Source organism: Coenobita brevimanus, chromosome 63 (genome assembly GCF_032717465.1).
Source record: "Coenobita brevimanus isolate Jiangsu-jjx chromosome 63, ASM3271746v2, whole genome shotgun sequence".
Classification (NCBI taxonomy): domain Eukaryota; kingdom Metazoa; phylum Arthropoda; class Malacostraca; order Decapoda; family Coenobitidae; genus Coenobita; species Coenobita brevimanus.
In genome coordinates, this window is record NC_137016.1 from 40,001,705 (window position 1) to 40,021,039 (window position 19,335).

Here is a 19,335-nt window from a genome sequence, read left to right on the forward strand (position 1 = left end):
CCAAATTTTGACAGACATACCGGTATATTACAACATTCCCAATTAATTCAGTATTACAGGCAATCTACACTATGAACCATACTGTTGTGGGCTTAGGAGGCCTTCTAATGCCTCTTCCTTGCCTGTTATTTCAGTATGCAGCATGGTATTTATGTAAACTATGTCAGCATTAAAAAAAAATAAAAAAATAAATAAACTGTTAAAGAAGAGGTATAAGAAACCCTCCTAATCTCACAAAATATGATGCTATGTCAGGGATGTGGTCTAAATATCACAAATTTTCTCTCACAACTGGTGCCTAAAGTTGGTGGAAACTGACAGATCAGCTCTACTGGGAGTAACAGACTTTCACAGATCATTATTCTATAACTCACCAAGGATTTAACCTCTTCAGTACGATGACATACCAGTCCTTTGTCGTTTATTTTATTCTTGTTATCTTCAGACGATGCCATCCACCTTGGGTTTGACTTTTTTTAATTAGAAGCGTTAGGTACAGTCTTCATTAATCCCTTCACACTTAGAGGTCCTCCTAGTCATCTAGTGGTTGCTTAAATAAAATAAAAAGTATTTTACCGTACTGAAGAGGTTAATTGCAAAAGATAATGTTATAATGAGTGACACTGAACAGGGAATTACTGTACCTGGAAATTAGTTTTGTGAATGATCAGCACAAAAAAGATGATACTGTTTATACCATACTGTACATGCTAAAACTATTTTTTAACCTCTAAATAACAACACACCTGTGGCACATGATACACAAAACTTTATATATTCAAACAATGGTAACTTCGTTTAGCTCATTCAGCCTGGGAACATCCTATGTTATTTTCTTGCTACCATTAGGAAACTTTACTTAACTTTGGAAACTTTTCGAACTGGAATGGTTAGAGATAACTTCCCTTAACCCTTTCATTACAAGAGGTCTCCCTAAGCCTTCATTATGATGATACTATTTTCTTTCTACAGTTATCATTACCAGATAATTTTATTCAGCTAGGGAAGACTTTTCAACACTCTGCAGCTTTCCAAAACTGAATAAAATCATCTTGAGATGGCAGGAATAAAATGAAGTATGTGTCACCATATTTAAGGAGTTAATTAAAACCATCTAGAGGATGCAGAAAAATAAGGCAATAAGAGATGTCGCCAGATTGAAAGAGTTAACTGTAGAATCAGCTTTACGACAAGATAACTGCATTCCTAGTTCTCACTTAAAAGTATTTTGATTCAAGCATGGTAAGCAGGTACACAGCAACACAGGCAATACTGGCAAGAAAATGACAATGTATACTAAAGATTCACTCATTCAGCCCAAGGATATAACTTCTACTTTATTCTTGCTTTCTAGTGATGATTTTATTCAGCTACGGATGTCATTGATTGCACTGCGCAGTTGACCCTTGTGCGGTGTGGTGCGGTGAGGATCTGCCCCTTCTCCCCTTTGGGGCTAAGATAAGAATGAATGTGTTTGAATGGATGAGTAAATGGGGAGTGTGTCGTCCTGTCTCGGCTACCTCCCTTTCCTTGAGGGAAGCAGCCTAAGTATATAGATAGATAGACTAAGCGACAGACTTTTCAAACTGGGGAAGTTAGGTATAGCCTTCATTAGCCCCTTCAATATGAGAGATCTAGCCTTAGATGAATGAAAATCATCTGAGCCCAGCAATAAACTACAATAAGACTTAATCATACTGATGGGTTACATACAAACAATATTAACACAAGGCATATGACTACTGGAGAAAAAAGGTGACAATGCTCTATATTGTACTATACAGGTTAAACTCACAAAAAAATAAAAAATAAGGCACACAGTTGTTCTGGAGGAGAAAAAAAAAAAAATGTAAGAGAATCAACAAATTAGCTCCTTCAGCCAAAGAAATATATATCATGTATACTTTCTTCTTGTCGCCAGAAAAATGATCTAAAAATTCACTCCTGAGCTCAATAAAATCATCTAGAAATAGCAAGGACATGGTAAGACAGACGAGGGCTGAACAAGTTATATACAAACACAATTAACACACACAGAAGATATAGCTATATATACAAAAATAATAATGATATTTAAACAAAATACAAAGAAACACACATGAGGGGGATATATATATATATCAGTTTAAATCCCCTACTTTTTACCCAGTCTAAGGAATAAAGTAATTTGAGCTTTATGTGCAAATGAACTATGGATCATTGCCTTCTCCTCCCTTATGCTACCACACTTCTACTTCCTCACCCATCCTCAGGTGGGAAAAAAGCTCAGGGTGATGATGATGATAATGACAATGACAAGGAAGATGATGATGAAATTTGCTTCCCTTGCCAGCTACCTCCACTCCAGTCAATAAGTACCCCTTCTATCTCTTCAAATGCTGCAAAGCTACAAAGCCCAGTTGCAAGCATAATCTAGAGGTCATGTATGTGGGATAGAGACAGTCCTTGTTGTAATTCTGGGATGAGTTTAATAGTCATAACCAGGAATCCTCTGTTCAAACTTAACCCCTTCCATATGGTGGTACACTTTATTTCAATCTAATGTATACATTATTTTCATGCTTGCTACCTCCAGATAAATTAATCTAACTTGGGATACACTTTCTGAGATGGAAGGAGTTAAATATATCTTTCATTAACTCCATTGCCATTTCTGGGCTTCCTTAAGCTGAAGAAAATCATCTGGAGGTCAAGAGAATAAACCTATAAAATGTTTCCAGACAGAAGATGAAGGCATTAGTGGTTTTCTACTGTGAGTGAGATACTTTTGGAATCTTCCTACAAACATGATACAATGGTTCGGAAACCTTCTGTCAGGCAGCTGTTGTTAAACGTCAGGGATGATTTCAAAATATCACAACTTTTTCATTCATTTCATGCTATAAACTGGGGGAACTGGCTAATCAGCTTGTAGTTACTGCTAAAAGTAAAAGTTCTCCAACAGTCCTTTGCCTGCACTAAGTCCTGCCTTCCATATTCCTCAGATCTTTTCAAACCACAAAGATTATCATTCCTTCTCAAATCTTTTGCTGTGTACTTCATATTCATATCATATTTCTATCGGATATGTTTATGTGAAGCTACACAACGTGGTGAAAGTTTTTTGGCATATCAGATAATGCTAGGACTCTGAGGGCTTGGATGATGAGTGCATGGAAGTGTGGCCCATTGGTTTGGGCAAACTTGGGCTGTCTGGATGTTGCTGCTCCTCACCCTGCCCTAGGGTGGGAAAGGAGGTCCAGATGATCATGATGATGATGATAAAAATACTTCATGTAACACCTTTCAATGAAAGCCAAGAAAAGAAATGTCTGTGAAATTTTGCTTATGGCTGTACGATGGTAATGAAAATTTTAAGTGGCAATATTTCTGCAATTTACTGAGGAATTACCAGCAAAAATGAATATAATGTTGGTGGCATACAACCAAGACTTGCTGTAATGGAAACAGTCGGTAGACATTTATTTTAGAAATCATTTTTACTGAAGCAACTGGCAATGCCTCTGGAGAACAGTTAACCCTTCCATCCCTAGGAAGTCACGTATGTTTAATTCTTGCTACTAACAGATTATTTTATTTGGAATTGGGAAGACTTTCTGAGATGGAGGGGTCTGAATTTGCGGAGACTTTCTGAGTTGGAGGGGGTTAGATACAGCCTCCAATAACCCTCTCAATACATCAGGTCTTTCCTAGTTGATTCAAATACTCGGTGTTGCAAAAAATAAATAATGACCCTCATCTTAAATGTCAGGACCAACTTGCCTCGCCCAAGGCTCCTACGCTCCTCATGGGGCAACATAGGATTAGATGATGGATGGATGGATAACAATAATGCACTCTCATTCAAAGGACTTAAATAAATTATGCCAACAGCTGCATTAGTAAGTTGCTGGGAATTCAGAGGCAATAACCAGTGCTCCAAAAATGTACATGAATAAAGTGATGCTAGGCTAAATTATTCCCCTCAATCCAATGACACATTCTACAGAATCTTCTTGCTAGCTCCAGATGACTTTATTCTGACTGTGATTCTCTCCCTCTCTCTCGTGGCAGTTGGATGTATCATCTAACACGTGGACAACTAAAGGTCCTTTCCAAGTAGTATAAAACTGTTCCGTGGCAGCATGACTAAAATGAACAAATACATCACAGGACTGAGGGGGTGAATACACAGTAGACTCCAAAAAGCTTAAAACACATCTAAACACACCCAAAACAAATCTGAATGTTGTGTGGCCCTTTCATTACCAAGACGGTTCTGGTGCGGGTTGCCTTCAGTAGCATCATGACTGGGCAGTGGAGCTACCTGGTTATACAAGTATACCTCATTCCCCTCCCTATCCAACAAAGGAGCATGGTGTGTTACAAAAGGGTAAATCATTCTGCAGACAACTGAGTTCATGTTTTAGATTAATCTGGGGCTGTAACTACTCCTGCTACTAATAAGACGTATACTGGTATTTCCTTGCATTCTTGCTATCTTTATTTAATCACTCAACTGATCACAGCCTCCTTGAACTGGAGGGGGTTAAACAAAGCCTACAATAACACTCAGAGATACTATATAAGTTTAATTAAATTTCTTGGAGGTAGCAAGAATAAAATCTAAAAATTGGTCATTAGATTCAACAGCCTCAGTTACTATACTGACAGCGATGCAGTACAGCACCTAGGCTGGGGTACTCGTGGAAATGGTGATAAGGTGGTGGACTATACAAGTACTGAGTGAAGTATACAATAATGTGAATGACTGTGCTGCCCATTTCACCTGGCATACTATTAACTGTTCTCTAACTTTCGCATGTCTCTTTCTAATCTCTGGACCCGACCTCAATCCATTCTTAGGTAGGAAATGGAGGCCAGGATGATGATTATGATGATTAGTCACTTATCTTGACAATTAACTACAGGCACTCCTATTTAACAACTTGAATGCTATATATCTATTAAAATAAAAAAAAGTACTACAACAAGTGGCGACCATCATCCACTCACTTGATGTAGAGCTGCCTACTTCTTCCTTAGCCTTTATCATTCTTTTTCTGTGTCTGCCCTCCTCTCTTCATATTTCTCCCATCTTTCCTGTCACTTCTTATTGCTTTACTTTCCTTTACATGTGGCTTTACATTGAATGACAAGCCAAATGGTTTCTTGTAAGCCAAGAAACCATTTACTACGCTGGGTGGTAACCATATAACCAAACCATACGTGCTCCCTACGTGTCAACAAGTGGGTTGGTGGAGGATTAGTGCCCCTCCCCATAAAACAAATAACTCAAAGTCAAATGGCCACCTCTTGCGGGATTATGGCGTCTGGCGATAGATAGATAGATAGACTACAACAAAGTAACTTATATTTCAAGTTTCTAACTCCCAGTTTAGGAGTTATTATCATCGTCAATTCTGATGCCTTTCTGCTTCTTGGGACCCCCCTACAACTCTGTTGCACACGTGATGGTTTTGGTAAAAATGTCTCAAGGTTAATTTTTCCATGCCTGATTCTCTTACTTTTTCATCACATCTCTTCCTTCAGCAATTCTCTCACCTTAGCTTTATGTAATGAGAACTTACAAGCTCTCATTGCACAAAGATGTGGTGAGAGATTACTCCTTCCCCTATGGGAGTACAGTACAGTATATACATCTGCTTAAACTTTGTTGGAGTCTACCGGAGTGTGTTTCAAGTAGAGAATAAATTATGATGATTGATGACACATGTGAAGTTATCTACAAATGTGTAAATGAGCACAATACAGTAGGCATTACTACATTATGCGGCATTATGAAGCATGCCAACAGCTTGGGATTATGTACATTACTGTTGTCTTGAATGGGCTAATACAGATTATAATGATGACAAAAAGCAATTCATTTATGATACAAACTCTGAGTAAACAACACACAATATCAGCTGCAATAAATATACCTTTGTAAATAGAAGCTGTCTGCTTTAAAGGTGCCAACTGTCAACACACTCAAACAGAGCTGCATGATACGCTCCTTAGTTACCTACAATTTTACTTATGCATTTCTGTATCTTTCAACAATTCATTAAAGTTTCACATCAACATGGTGACCAGATATCAAAACACTTGCAAAATTCCCTTTGCCAAAACTTCCTTAACAGTTAATCTCTAGATATGCTTGTTTCTTTACATGTGCTTAGGTAGAAAATATAATCAATAATCTCACCAAAACCATTTTCTCGCTAGTATAAAATTATGATTCTCTCTTCCACTGCACAAAGCATCTTTTCTGAGGACCGCACTACCTCTCGATGCAAAACTCATCTCTATGATAGCCTGTGGTAAAACAGACGTAAATTCTGAAATAAAATAATGACACACGCATCCAACTCTTCACGCCATGGGTGGCAGGGGAAGGTAAAAACATTTGTATCACAGATATTACATCCCATTTGTGCCATGTCGAGCCACTGGGACTGAGCTTCCCCACCACCCTTTGCACTTTGTCAACATAGCAGTGACCTCAGAAAGTAGTCCTTAAGTAAGTTAAATAGCAACTACTGCACAGAACTATAGTGCCAGCAACTTCAAAAAGAATATACTGTACAGGTATTCTGGCTACATCTGGGCCTTCCAGAATTACGTAAAATTTTGGTCACAGCAACATTTTGCCAGTGACACCTAAATATTATCATGTGACATTAATCTTTGTGTGAACAGGGTGAACTTGGACTCTGCCATGGCTCAGTCACAGAGGGCAGGAAGGACACTTGAGTCATGACAGTCCTCTGTGTTCAGCCTTGGATATGGTTCAGTTTCTTACCATATGTTGGATAACTTCAGCCTGCTGTAAATATACATATGTGTATATCATATGTGAGAGGGTAATGTTGCATGTATAAGCAGGCTAGTCAAAATTCATTTGATAAAAAGAACATACAGTATTCCCTCTTTTGCATAGATCTCAACATAATAGCTTTACTTCAACTGGAACCTTCATAATAAAAAATAAAGACAAAAAATAAAGTTACCACGACATTTCAAGTGGTACCTTCCTAGTAGGGACCATTATACCGTAATTCCAAACAGATCTAAAAAAAAACTATCATGATATTTTGAGTAGTATTTTCTGAATTATAATTAATGGCAATAAATTATCTCTTTTAAGCAACCCTAAAAAACTACCAAGAAATTTCACATGGTACCTTCTTAGTGTTTAAGGATCAGTGCGAGTAAGAGGGCTGACAGAGGATGACGCCACAGCATTCAAGTGTGGCGATAAGTCCTTCCCTCAACCCTCCACTAAATATCACTTATACCTTACTGATGCTGCTGAAAGGTTGTCCATATGTGCAATCTGGAAGTAAAGATAAAATACATGAGTTAAACTTGAAACCAAAATCATACATTATCTATCTACCATATATCTAGCGTGCAATCTGAAAGTAAAGATAAACATTACATAACACTTGAAACCTAAGTCGTAAGTTATCTGAATACTGAATGTCTAGCAATCATTCAATCCTTTACTGCCCCAAAAGGAATGTAGAGGTTCAGGACTAGGCCACTTAGTCCTGACACTGAAGCTGAGGGAGACCAGTAGCTCTTCCCTGGGTAGTATTAAAACCCAACCATTCCTTGGAAGTAAACCTTCATGGACCACAGCCAGCTGGAGCACCTTTATCCACTAAACCACCAAGCATCTACTGTATTTTCATTATGTGGCTGCAATTCCATGCAGTAAATGATTTCCTGGGCTACAACAAAACATTTGGCTTCGAACTCAGTGTCAAGTCATGTGAAGGTGGCTCTAGTAAGTGTCATCCCCACCTCCCTTACAACTGTCAGGAAATATATGAATTTCAACCAAGAGATTTAAAATTACATGAACTCCCATTTGTTCGAATACACTTTGCCTCACAAAACAGACATATTCAGCTGGAATGGGTAAACTGATATGCACATCATAAGATACATGAGACAGGAGCTATGATAAACGTTCATACTTCATAACTAAACCACAGCATTAATGTATGATGTAGGCACTGGAAAGGGAAGCCTTCACAAGGTGGCATAGACCTATCTGGGCGGCTCCACTGCCCAATTAGGATATACAAATGTCCCGCAGTTATCTCCTTACTCCTTGAAAAAGGATGGTGCATTGTAGGAAGACAACTTCAGCCTGCACTCCACTGGGTTCATATTTCTGATGAACCTGAAACATTTTTCAAAGTTGGTTTTCGGTATCTCCTGCAGATGCTTTGTCGCATTCGTCATAATCTCTTCTCGTCTCAAATGGGGTACCCTTCAGCAGAATTTTGAGCTTGGGGAATAACCAAAAGTCGTACGGAGCCACATCTGGTGAGCAGGGAGCCTGCGGGACCTGCAGGATGATGTGCTTGGCCAAAAACTCCTGAATCAGTTGAGAAGAATAGGCAGGGGTGTTGTCCTGGTGCTGCTTCCAACTTTCTGCTTTTCATAGGTCTGGTCTCTTCTGCCAAATTATCACAAAGGTGACAGATAACGTAGTAGTAGTAATGTCTGTTGACAGTCTGACCTTTTGATGCGTATTCCTGATGCACAACAGCACGGTAAAGGGGGGGGGGAGCATTTCACACTGCTGCGGACCTGTTGTGCTTTTTTTGACCGAGGTGACCCTGCATGCTTCCACTGGGACAACTGCACTTAAGTTTCTGGGTTGCACCTTTACACCCAAGTCTCATATCCAATGATGACAGTCTTCAAAAAGTCTCAATTGCAGCTTGCACATTCCAACATGTCTTGAGCAACGTTCATCTGAGAGAAGAGACCATGATGAATGCAACAATGCCCCTGCATGAGATACCAAAAAACGACATTGAAAAATGTTTCAGGCAGCAGAAAGAACGCTGGGCTACAGCATGTCAAATCAGAAGGGGCCTGCTTTGAGCGGGATTAGTGTCCTAGCTCTGCAGGTTAGCTATGGTATTTATTATTTACAGCCTATGGTCAGATGCTTTCTGAACAGATCTTGTATAACTTAAATTCTCCTGACCTACTTATCACTGTATACTTACTGGCATCCAGGGCACAGTACTGTTTCAGATGACAAAGAGGAGGTAGTCTTTGAGCTGTCGGGGGAGGGGCAATGAGTTCACCCCATGCTGGACGATATGCTTCAGGATGGTGTCTCGGCAGGCACTCTTCAGGGTTGTCACTGAAACTAAGTGCCATGAGAAATTTCTGTGCTTGGTAATCAACATGTGTTCCTGAATGATAAAGACCATGCTAAGCAAAAAATTTGTGATTATGTGTACTAATTATGAATGGTGACTCCTGCAATCTGAGGATGAGTAAAGAATGGTACCAGTATTCAAATGAAGATAATGAAAGATTATATCATTTCATCTTTCAACAGTAGAAGCAGTCAGGGGATGCTCATAAAGTAGGCCTTATATTACCTACAGATGACAGCAAATGGTAACATCCAGTCTCATAATATTATCTTGTACAATATATACATAGGAATCTGAGGTTAGGCTACTATAGTTCAGAAAATTTAAGGGTAGGTGGCTAACCTACACCCTTAGTGGCACTGGATGAAAAAACACCTCCAGCTACCTCCTTGGGATCTGAACTTCTCATCTGCACAAGACCATCACCCCGGCCAACTGCTTCTACAAACAGAGTTCAAAAAGTCCTTTACATTTTATTCTTGTAATCTTCTGACAATCTTATTCGAAATAGGAGAGTTAGAACTTTGCTGTTGCTGTGGCCCATCTGAATAAGAACCCAGTGGACTGCAAGCTGAAGTTGCCCTTTGATACAGTCCACCATCCTTTCATGGGATAAGGAAGAGTTGAGGGACATGCAGTAAATATAACTGGGCTGTGAAGCTACCCAGTTGTAATTGTACCACTACATGAAGGTGTCCCTCTCCTGCACCAGCCTTGTTGGTGCTGCTCATCTTGTTGTGAACCCACTGGACTGCAGGAAATCAGCAACTTAGACTGGCTACTCCCAGAGGTCTTCTGATAAGGTATCTACTGTACACGCCTTCTACAGGAAAAATTGAAGAATGTATCTCTGGGAGAACGACCCTGTGCTAACACTACCCACCATCCTCCCTTTGGTATGGATGGGGCAGCATGTGAGCCATTAAAAGGTCCACGTGGAATCTTCACTTGGGGTAGGCTGTCCTTTTCTGGCATTAATTTAAACCTTCAATAAGAGAAGACTTTCCTAAGTTGAATAAAATAATCTGGTAGCAGAAAAAAAAAAAAAAATGTATATGCAACCTATGCTTACCTCCATAGAGCTGGACTATCCTGACTTGCTTTGTGGTGCCATACACATCGACCACTGGATACAAGGGCATGCCTCGGTATGGAAGCTTTTTTGTAAATGCCCCTTGGTCCTCACCGTTGATTATGTAGTGCATTTCAGCCAGTTCTCCCTGAAGTGTGAAAGATCTTATAAGATCAATACCCTTGGCCACTCAGTTTCTCTCTCCTTGTTTGTGTGTCAAATAACCAGTCAACTGAAGTGGCAGGATTTTTGTAATCCACCAAGTTCACAGGTATGTGAACAAGGGGCAACAACAACTCAGACCAGCTAAATCACTCCTAGCAAAAATAATGTTTACACTTGAAATATAATAATAATGTCAAGTGGGGTTGGTGGAGGATTAGTGCCCCTCCCTGTAAAACAATTAACTCTAAGCCCTTGGCCACCCTGTCTGGGATACATGGCGTCTGGCAATGAATGAATGAATGAATGAATTCTACAAGGGCTTTCTACCTTCAATGTCACATGTAAACTATTTTCATTACATACTCCAGCTCCAGAAAGCACTATCCAAGTAGCCTACCCGATTACCAATATCAGTTAAACATTAATAAACATTACTAGAAAGTAAAAACTAATTCATTCATTCATTCATTATCGAATCCTATGTTGCCCAATGAGGAGCGTAGGAGCCCGGGGCTAGGCAAGATGGTGTTGACATTTAAGATGACAGTGACCAGCCTCACTCATCCCTGAGTGGCATTACGTGAGCAATAAACCCCAACCATCCCTTGGATATAAACCTTCACCAGCTCAATCCGACTGGAACGCCATAATTACTCACTAAACCACCAGGCACCAAAATTTGGTTATATGGTTACCACCCAGCATAGTAAATGGTTTCCTGGTGTACTGGAAATCATTTGGCTTGTCACTCGGTGTACAGTTACCCACAGGCAGAAGGAAGAGGAAAGAATGAAGGAAAGACAGACAGAAGAGGGAGTGTAAAGTCACCCGTAGGCAGAAGGACGAGGAAAGAATGAAGGAATACAGTACACAAATTAAAAGTCAACCCTACATTACCCATTTCAAGGTGTACCGGCAGTTGTCAAATATCTAAAAACTGTTCAGCTCTGTAATTACAAGCTATAAGAATAAAATGTTAAGAAGAGAACCTACAACATTTGTGCATTATTCAATAACACCTACTGGGTATAACATAAAAGAGTTCTTTACAAGATGCAGCTAATACAAAGCAATGCAATATTTCTGAGCATTTTCATTTGGATGGATTTTCAAAGTACGATACTCACCCTGGGTAGATAGATTATGCCAATCTTGCTTCCCTGGTCCGTAGGTAGAATATTATCTCGTTTCAAGTTGATAATCTTGCCTGTAGTTTTATCAACTTCAAAGGGCGTGGGTTCCAGCGCTGAGCACGGGACTAATCCTCGTGATGTCACCAGGTGGTTTCCTCTCAGGAGCGAGTATAGCCCCCTTGATGTACCTCCTCCCCCTCCACCAACACCATTACTCACTCCTCTTCCCTGTTTATTGCTGCTGTGGTCTAACAAGTCTGGACTACCTTCTCTGTTGGATCCCCTTTCTCTTCCTCCATCTGCTGGATGTGTAACACAGCCTTCTGAATTCAACCTCTTCTGCCTATGTTGATTCTCTGCTTCTACTGACTGTGTCCTGTCCCTAACTTCTGGTACACCCCCTCCATGCTCCCTTATCCCACCAACTGTTCCACCATTTGCAGCTGGAGCAGTGGCAGCAGCAGCTGCTACTCTGCTCTCCTTCAAAGCAGCAGCTACTCCCATCTCTGCCGCAGCTGCTACTCTAACAGCAGCAACAGCTGCAGCAGCCTGTTCCTCTGGCTCCCCTTCTGGGTCAGCCTGAATTCTATTGTGGCTCTTTGTGATGGCACATATCCAGGAATTACCTGAAAAAAAAATAAGAAAAAAAAGTGATAGCCTTAACACACACACTCACACAGACAAAACTACAACTTCTGAGGTTCATATTTATGTACGGTATACCTGGGTTCTAGGGCTTCCAAATGAATTGTGCCAGCAAACACTATAAAACATCCTAACAGTTAGATCCCCCATTTCCATCTTTCCACCTCTGACAATATGGATGTGTCATACATACATCTGATGTACTGATATAAATAAGTCCAAAGGTAACAGACATCTACCACCATCACACCTGAGTTATCCTTGACACTGGGTAAAAAAAAAAAAAAAAAAAAAAAAGGGGGGGGGGGGGAATAACTAATAGTAATGACCAATGAAATGGGTCACATCTGAACTACTCATCCCAAATATTAACAATATCATCATGAAAATGCCATCCGGAAATAAATTATAGAAAACTGCCCATTAATGCTCCAATGCAATCTACAAAACTGATTTGCAGGTTTCCAAATTCTCTGGCTGAATGCACAAAGGGCCAATAGCCTATCCAGAAAGGCCAATTTTGGGTATGCTCCACAAAACATCCTCTCAAGTAGAGTACTTTTCAGTGGTAAAAGGCCAGTCTCTATCCCCACTGGTTGAATAAACAGTACACATTGTGCTGGCCTAAGTAAATTCAAGTCTAGCAGATTGAAAATCTTCTACTTCCCCTAAAATATGATTTTTCTGGACACTGGCCTTTCTTGCACTCTGCCAGAAAATTAGGAGTACACTACCAGGACTATGTAAAAACACTGACATTCTGTAGCAACTTACAAAAACAGAGGATGGCCATTGTGAGTTGTAGGAATGGCTCAGTTTGTGTTACCAATGTTTACCCTGCACAATTTTCTACCACCCATAATCCTCCCTTTTCGTTCTTCATAATGTCTGCTTGCCTACTTCTTCCTTAGCCTGTATCATTCTCTTTCTGTGCCTGTCCTCCTCTCTTCCTAATTCTCTCATCTTTCCTGTCACTTCTTATTGTTTTTCTTTCCTTTACAGGTGGCTTTACACTGAGTGACAAGCCAAATGGTTTCTTGTAAGCCAAGAAACCATTGACAATGCTGGGTGGTAACCATATAACCAAACCACACGTGCTCCTTATGTGTCAGCAAGCGGGTTGGTGGAGGGTTAGTGCCCCTCCCCGTACAACAAATAACTCAAAGTCAAATGGCCACCCTTTATGGGATTATGGTGTCTGGCAACAGACAGATAGATAGATAATGTCTGCTTTTACACCCACTGACTGCCTGGTTGATCAGTTATTTCATGAAGTGCTTCTCCCACAAACACTTTGAGCTGTTCCTGCAACACAAAAGGATAGTGAAATATACAGGCCACCCTGCTTAGTGAGGGCTTACTGTACCATACTTAAGCCCCCCCCCCCCCAATTTCTTGGCATATGGTCGACAGCCCTTTCCCTGAGGTCCAGAAATCCTATATGCCACCCAGGTACACACACGACCAATTCAGCATTAATAACTGACATCACTATTGAACACATAACAGGGCTATCACAATAATGTCTGGAGCATTTTGTTATTAGAGGCAGTGTTCTTAAGACACATCAGGAGTCTTGCAGCCCAATAAAGTCTGTTTTAATTAAATTTAATGGCTCAAACTGCTCCTTTCCCCAGCCTGACATCAGATCAATCCCAGCTAGGGATCAAACTAGTGCTGTTTCAGATACTGTACCAGATGACCTTTTTGGCCTCTCAGCTACTACCTACCCATGTTGATCATGTCTGGAAGTGAGTAAGGTGGCAGATCACCAATGGATGGATCAGAAGGGTCCAACTGTGTCAGACCCAGCCTCATGTGACCCGTCCAGCCCGGCTCGGTCTTCTCAATCTCCACCAGGAAGATCTCTCCTGGATTTAGTGGACGGGAACAGATGGTCACAGCATTTGCAAAGCTGGCCTTCCTGTAATACAAACAATCAATTACCATATCATCTAGCCAGTCAGTCACTCAAATGTTATAGCCTATGCACTCATTTACAAGACAAGGTGATGAGTGCTGACCTTCGATCTGCAGGTACTACTAAAGGGTAGACACAGAGCACAGCAAGGTGGAGTGCTATTCGAATCCATCTGGCTTGTATTACAAGGAAAACACAGATACAACTAAAAATTACAGTTACAGTATGGGGGGAGGGGAGGAGGCAAGAGGTGTTTGAGTATGAATGTACCTGAGAGCCACGGTGCCATCCTCCACTAGCAGAATGTTTGCCCCATGCTTGGGATGGAAGCGTGTCAGCACTGGCATGCTGTCCTCAGCCATTATGTAGGGTAACTTGCTCTCACAGGTCCATTGGATGTTCTGAAAAAAATATATACTGTAATTATGTAACAAAGTTGTGTTTCAGATATCTCTGTTCACAAATTTCATGAAACATGGCTGGGATGACAGAACTAGTTGTAAACTGAGGACAAAATGGGAGGTTTTCCACCCTACAGTATTCTGGGATGCTTTGTACAAACAAGAATGTGCAAATCAGTGTGTATATTCCCACATATACTGTACAAGGAACCAGAAGACAAGAGGCTGCCATTAGTAAGAGAAGTAACCTACCTAAAAATTCGCCTACTCAGTCAAATCCCAACAACAGTGTACATGCATGACTAATAGCAATAAAGATCAACTGAAGAATAATTTGTCACAGGGAAGGGGTGCCTCAACCAGAGGCTTTGCAGAAAAACAATGCACAGCAGACAAATTTTTGAAAGCTCATTTCAGAAGTGACATGCACAACATCAAACATGGCCTCTGCTGGAAAGGACAGAAAAAAAGAGCAAAAACAATGAGACAGATGCAGTTACCATTAATCAGCTTCATTGCTGGCCTATACCAGATACATAATCAAAGAAGGTCCTGAGACACAGTGAAATGGCAGACAAAGAAGGGTTGGCTTTTCTGATCCTTACAGAAACCCATCTCCACAAAGAAAAAACTGATGGAAAAACTGTTGGTTGTGCTGAGTAACCCCGGTCTGTCTTGCCAAGCAAACCCATCAACCACAGGCAAGCAACCACCCTTGCAGGGCCATCCCATGCTGTGAACCGATGTTCTCTTATGGTAAACAGCACTTCACCACAGTAAGGCACACGGAAGAGTCTGAAGGTTTGGTTTCTGGATAGATTCTGTGTTTGCATCTCTCCATACAATTAACAGGGGTATCATAGTAAACTCTGCATCACCCTGGTATCTGGTTATATGGGTACCACCCAGCATTCCTGGGTTACAGAAAACCATTATGGTACATTTGTAACTCAGTGTAAAGCCACCTGATACAGCAAGAAGAGAAACAACATGAGACAGGAAGGATGGGAGAAAGAGACAACACTATACCAAATGAGGGGATGTCACCACCTACCTGATGCAGAAGTTTATCTGCAAAACTAAACAGTACTTCGTTTAGGTCTGATAGGAAAGAGAGAAAAATTGGTAGCATTGCAATCTGTGCAAAACAAGAAACAGCAGCAAATGCCAAGGTACTAACAACCTTTTCTAGCAGTAACTATCTGATGCTGGCAGTATACATGAAGAACTTACCTGCTGTCAAATGCATAACCAACGAGAGAGCTCCCGAATGAATAACAAAAATTTTATGACATGGATCACTTTACACAATTACAGAGTATTTATTTATGGCATACCCCTTTTGGGACTATGGTGTCTGGCAATAGATAGACAGATAGATCCAAATTCTGCAGAAATAACATTTATGTTGTTAAAGTGCACCAAGTAATGTTTGTTGATGTTGGCAGTGGCATACTACAGAAAGCAATGGGTTGATTTGGACCCGAAACACATTCATCCCCAATTCATTCCCGTTAATTTGGCTAGATTAAAATGGTCTGAACATGAATGTCAGTTTCAAAATACCAGGTACATATTGTTTACTTGAAAAACTGCCTTAACCTTTACCTCCAGATGAGAATTATACATGCTAAACAAGTCAGTATACAGTAGTTGGACATATATAAAACAGAAACTACACCCAAATAACGTACTGTATAGATGGTCCAAGTACTGGTAGACCACCACGCCGCTTTTTTCTTATTCGTGATACCTCCTGACTGTTTTATTCAGTTTAGAAAACGATTTTCGGAAAGGAAGGGTTTAATATTGCCTTCATGAATCCTTTCACTACAGTGGTAGTACCCGAATTGAATAAAATCGTCTGGAGACACTAAGGTTAAGCTACTCTAACACATCCACCCACTGAAGGGGTTGACATGACCTTCCTCCACGCAATCTAAATGGCTAATTTCATTTATATTCTAATAACACAATAAATAAGCATATAATTTCAAAGAACAAGACAATATGATACAACTCACACGACGTTGGGCACTCGCTGGCCGCACTGTGTTATGTTCATTCCTCTATACAATTTCGGAAGGGGAGGATCGTAAGATGGAATTGGATCGCTTAATTTGCCCACAAGACCCACAAATGAACTTACAATCGAATCTCTCTTGCATCTCCGACTTCCATTTGCAGGAAGGACAAGAGAACTTGGAAGTTTCTACAATCCGTTTTTTGACTCTCCTACATATAAAAAAAAAAAGCTTCTGTATTTTCTCTCGTATCTAGAATTTAATACTAGAATAAGCCCGAGACAGGGGAAGATATTTTGTAAACATTACCTTCCCTGCAAAAACAAATTAAGAGTAGTTTATTTTAGATATTCATTTGCAGGAGCAACACGAGACATGAAGAGTTTCTTCCCTTGTCCTACCTGCAAAAACCAAAACAACAACAACAATAGCAGCCGCAAAAACCTTCAAATACACTTCGTTGAAAACGCAACCCGGTAATGCTTCCTACTTCTCTTTTCATTACCATAATTTTGATATTTATGCCTCATTAATTTCCTACTTCCTGTTTCCTCATTTCTCTCCAATAATACCATGTTGTGCTTTTTCCTACGGGCCCATAAATCAGATTATCAAAATTTACACATTACTAATTATACAACTGCATCAGGGTGCTATCTATCGATCTATTTATCTGTCCACCTACCTGTCTCTCTATCTATCTACCTATCTATCTACTTATAAATCTCATCCTTAATCCCGACGTGAGAGGTGGCCGCAAATAAAATGCATTCATATCACTCTGCCATGTAGCTGCCCTCTCTCCTACTGACACACCCTCTCTCATATCTCTCTCCACCCCATCCCACCATTATTTTCATCCTCGGTCTTTCCCATCCCTTGCTCCCTCCACCTCCATCCAATTCTCGATCTACCCCCTTCCCCTCGCTCTCTCCACCCCACTCACATACACTCTTCTTGTCAGTCTCTCATTCTTCATCATGTACACATCGCTTACGCCCACAAAAATACAGTAGACACACCAGGATCAAACTTTAACGTAATCGTGAAAACATCATCATCATCATCTCCACCACCATCATCATCATCATTATCATTATCATCATCATTGTCATCATCATCATTATCATCATCATCTGTCCTAACCTTATCAAACTTCACCTCTAACTCTGACAGCAAGATTACGTTTATCGGGGGAGGGGGGAAGGCCAACGAGAACGCCATGACAGAGGAGAGACGGTACCTAGCACTGCTCCCTGAGTGATTCATTCTGCCCATTACGCATTGTCTCTTGCGTGTTTTTTTATATCGCTGTAATATCAATATGATTTGCATCAGTAACCATACATGAGGAGGCTTGAGGTGGTGCCCAGAATAAGTCGGTAACAAGGAAGTGCAACGTGAACCCCCTTTCCGACTTGCCCTGAAAAGATGAAAGGGCAGAATAGCATCCTTAATTTCTCTCTCTCTCTCTCTCTCTCTCTCTAGTTTTAAAAAATTGGCTTGCGAAATACTGAAGACTACTTTTATCAATCATTATTATGTTACGCTGGAGGAAGTTAGTGGAGTTTAACCATTATTATTATTATTATTATTATTATTATTATTATTATTAGTCATTATCTTTATCATCATCTTCATCATCATCATTTTAATCATCACCATCATCTTCATCATTAACTTCATCATCATCATCATCATCATCATCACCATCACCAGAGAGAGAGAGAGAGAGAGAGAGATGAACCAGTGACCCAGTTTGTGAAGCTAGGCAGCACAAGGTCAGGCCCCGGATGTGACGTCATAACCACTACATCACATCCCTTTGTTTACATGTACACACCGCCACCATCATCCCCCCCCCCCGGCATCACCCCTCTCTCTCACTCATTTTCTCTCACTTTCGCTCTCTTTAATCCCATCTCGTCTCGTTTCACATCCCTCCGAAAACACACACACACACACACACACACACACACACACACACACACACACACACACGTAGGTACTCTTCAGGTAGGCAGCAGGTAATGTTTTTCTTGTATGCAGCATTTTTCTTCGTCAAAACAATACTCTTCCTTGGGCCTCCACTTCTCTTCTCTCCCTATTATAATTATATTACTCCTCTTCCCCTGTTATTATATATTTTTTTTTACTAACCCCTGAGAGAGTTATACAGCGTGAGAGTTAAATATGCTGTGTTTTCTTTCGTATAATATTCTTCTTCATATAAAAATTCCTGCTCTTCATATAGCTAGTACTATTATTCACAAGGGTAGGATTTTTCTTTACCTCCTGAGTAAATGATCCTCTCTCTCTCTCTCTCTCTCTCTCTCTCTCTCTCTCTCCATGGGAAAGTGTTGGGTAATGATGCTTCTGGGAAACTAATTACTGGATACTCTTATTGGTATGAATCTACCCTTCGCACCCTAACCTTGTCTTATTTCTCTCCATCCTATGACTCTTTTCTCCCTCCCTTCCTCCCTTTTCTCCTCCTCTCCTTTCCCTACCACCTTCTCCCTTTCTCCTCCCCTCCTCCTTTCCTCACCTCCTCCTCCCTCTCTTCTCCCTTTCCTTCTCGCACTTTTAGTCTCTCCCCATCTCCATCGCGTTCCACACCCTCGCTTCCTTCCTCCTTTCCACTCTTCCCTTTACCATCGTCTCCCTCTTTTCACTCTCTCCTTTTCCTTTTCCACTCTCTCTACCATTCCTTTTCCTCTCCTCTCCTCTCTTTACCTCTCCTCTCTCCTTCACTCTTGCTTCCCCCCTCCTCTCCCCTGTTTCCCTCCCCTCCC

General features: G+C 40.7%; 1 protein-coding gene across 1 annotated transcript; it reads right to left on the reverse strand.

Moving 5' to 3' along the window:
* Positions 1–9,044: 9,044 nt before the first annotated feature.
* LOC145404437 (neuralized-like protein 2) lies at positions 9,045–14,477 on the reverse strand. Its single transcript, XM_080275954.1, has 6 exons — positions 14,386–14,477; positions 13,925–14,118; positions 11,816–12,175; positions 11,544–11,746; positions 10,252–10,399; positions 9,045–9,166 (listed from the first exon to the last, which is right to left on the reverse strand). Exons 1-6 carry the CDS (start codon positions 14,475–14,477, stop codon positions 9,045–9,047), a joined length of 1,119 nt encoding a protein of 372 aa, XP_080132080.1.
* Between the last annotated feature and the right edge of the window lie 4,858 nt (positions 14,478–19,335).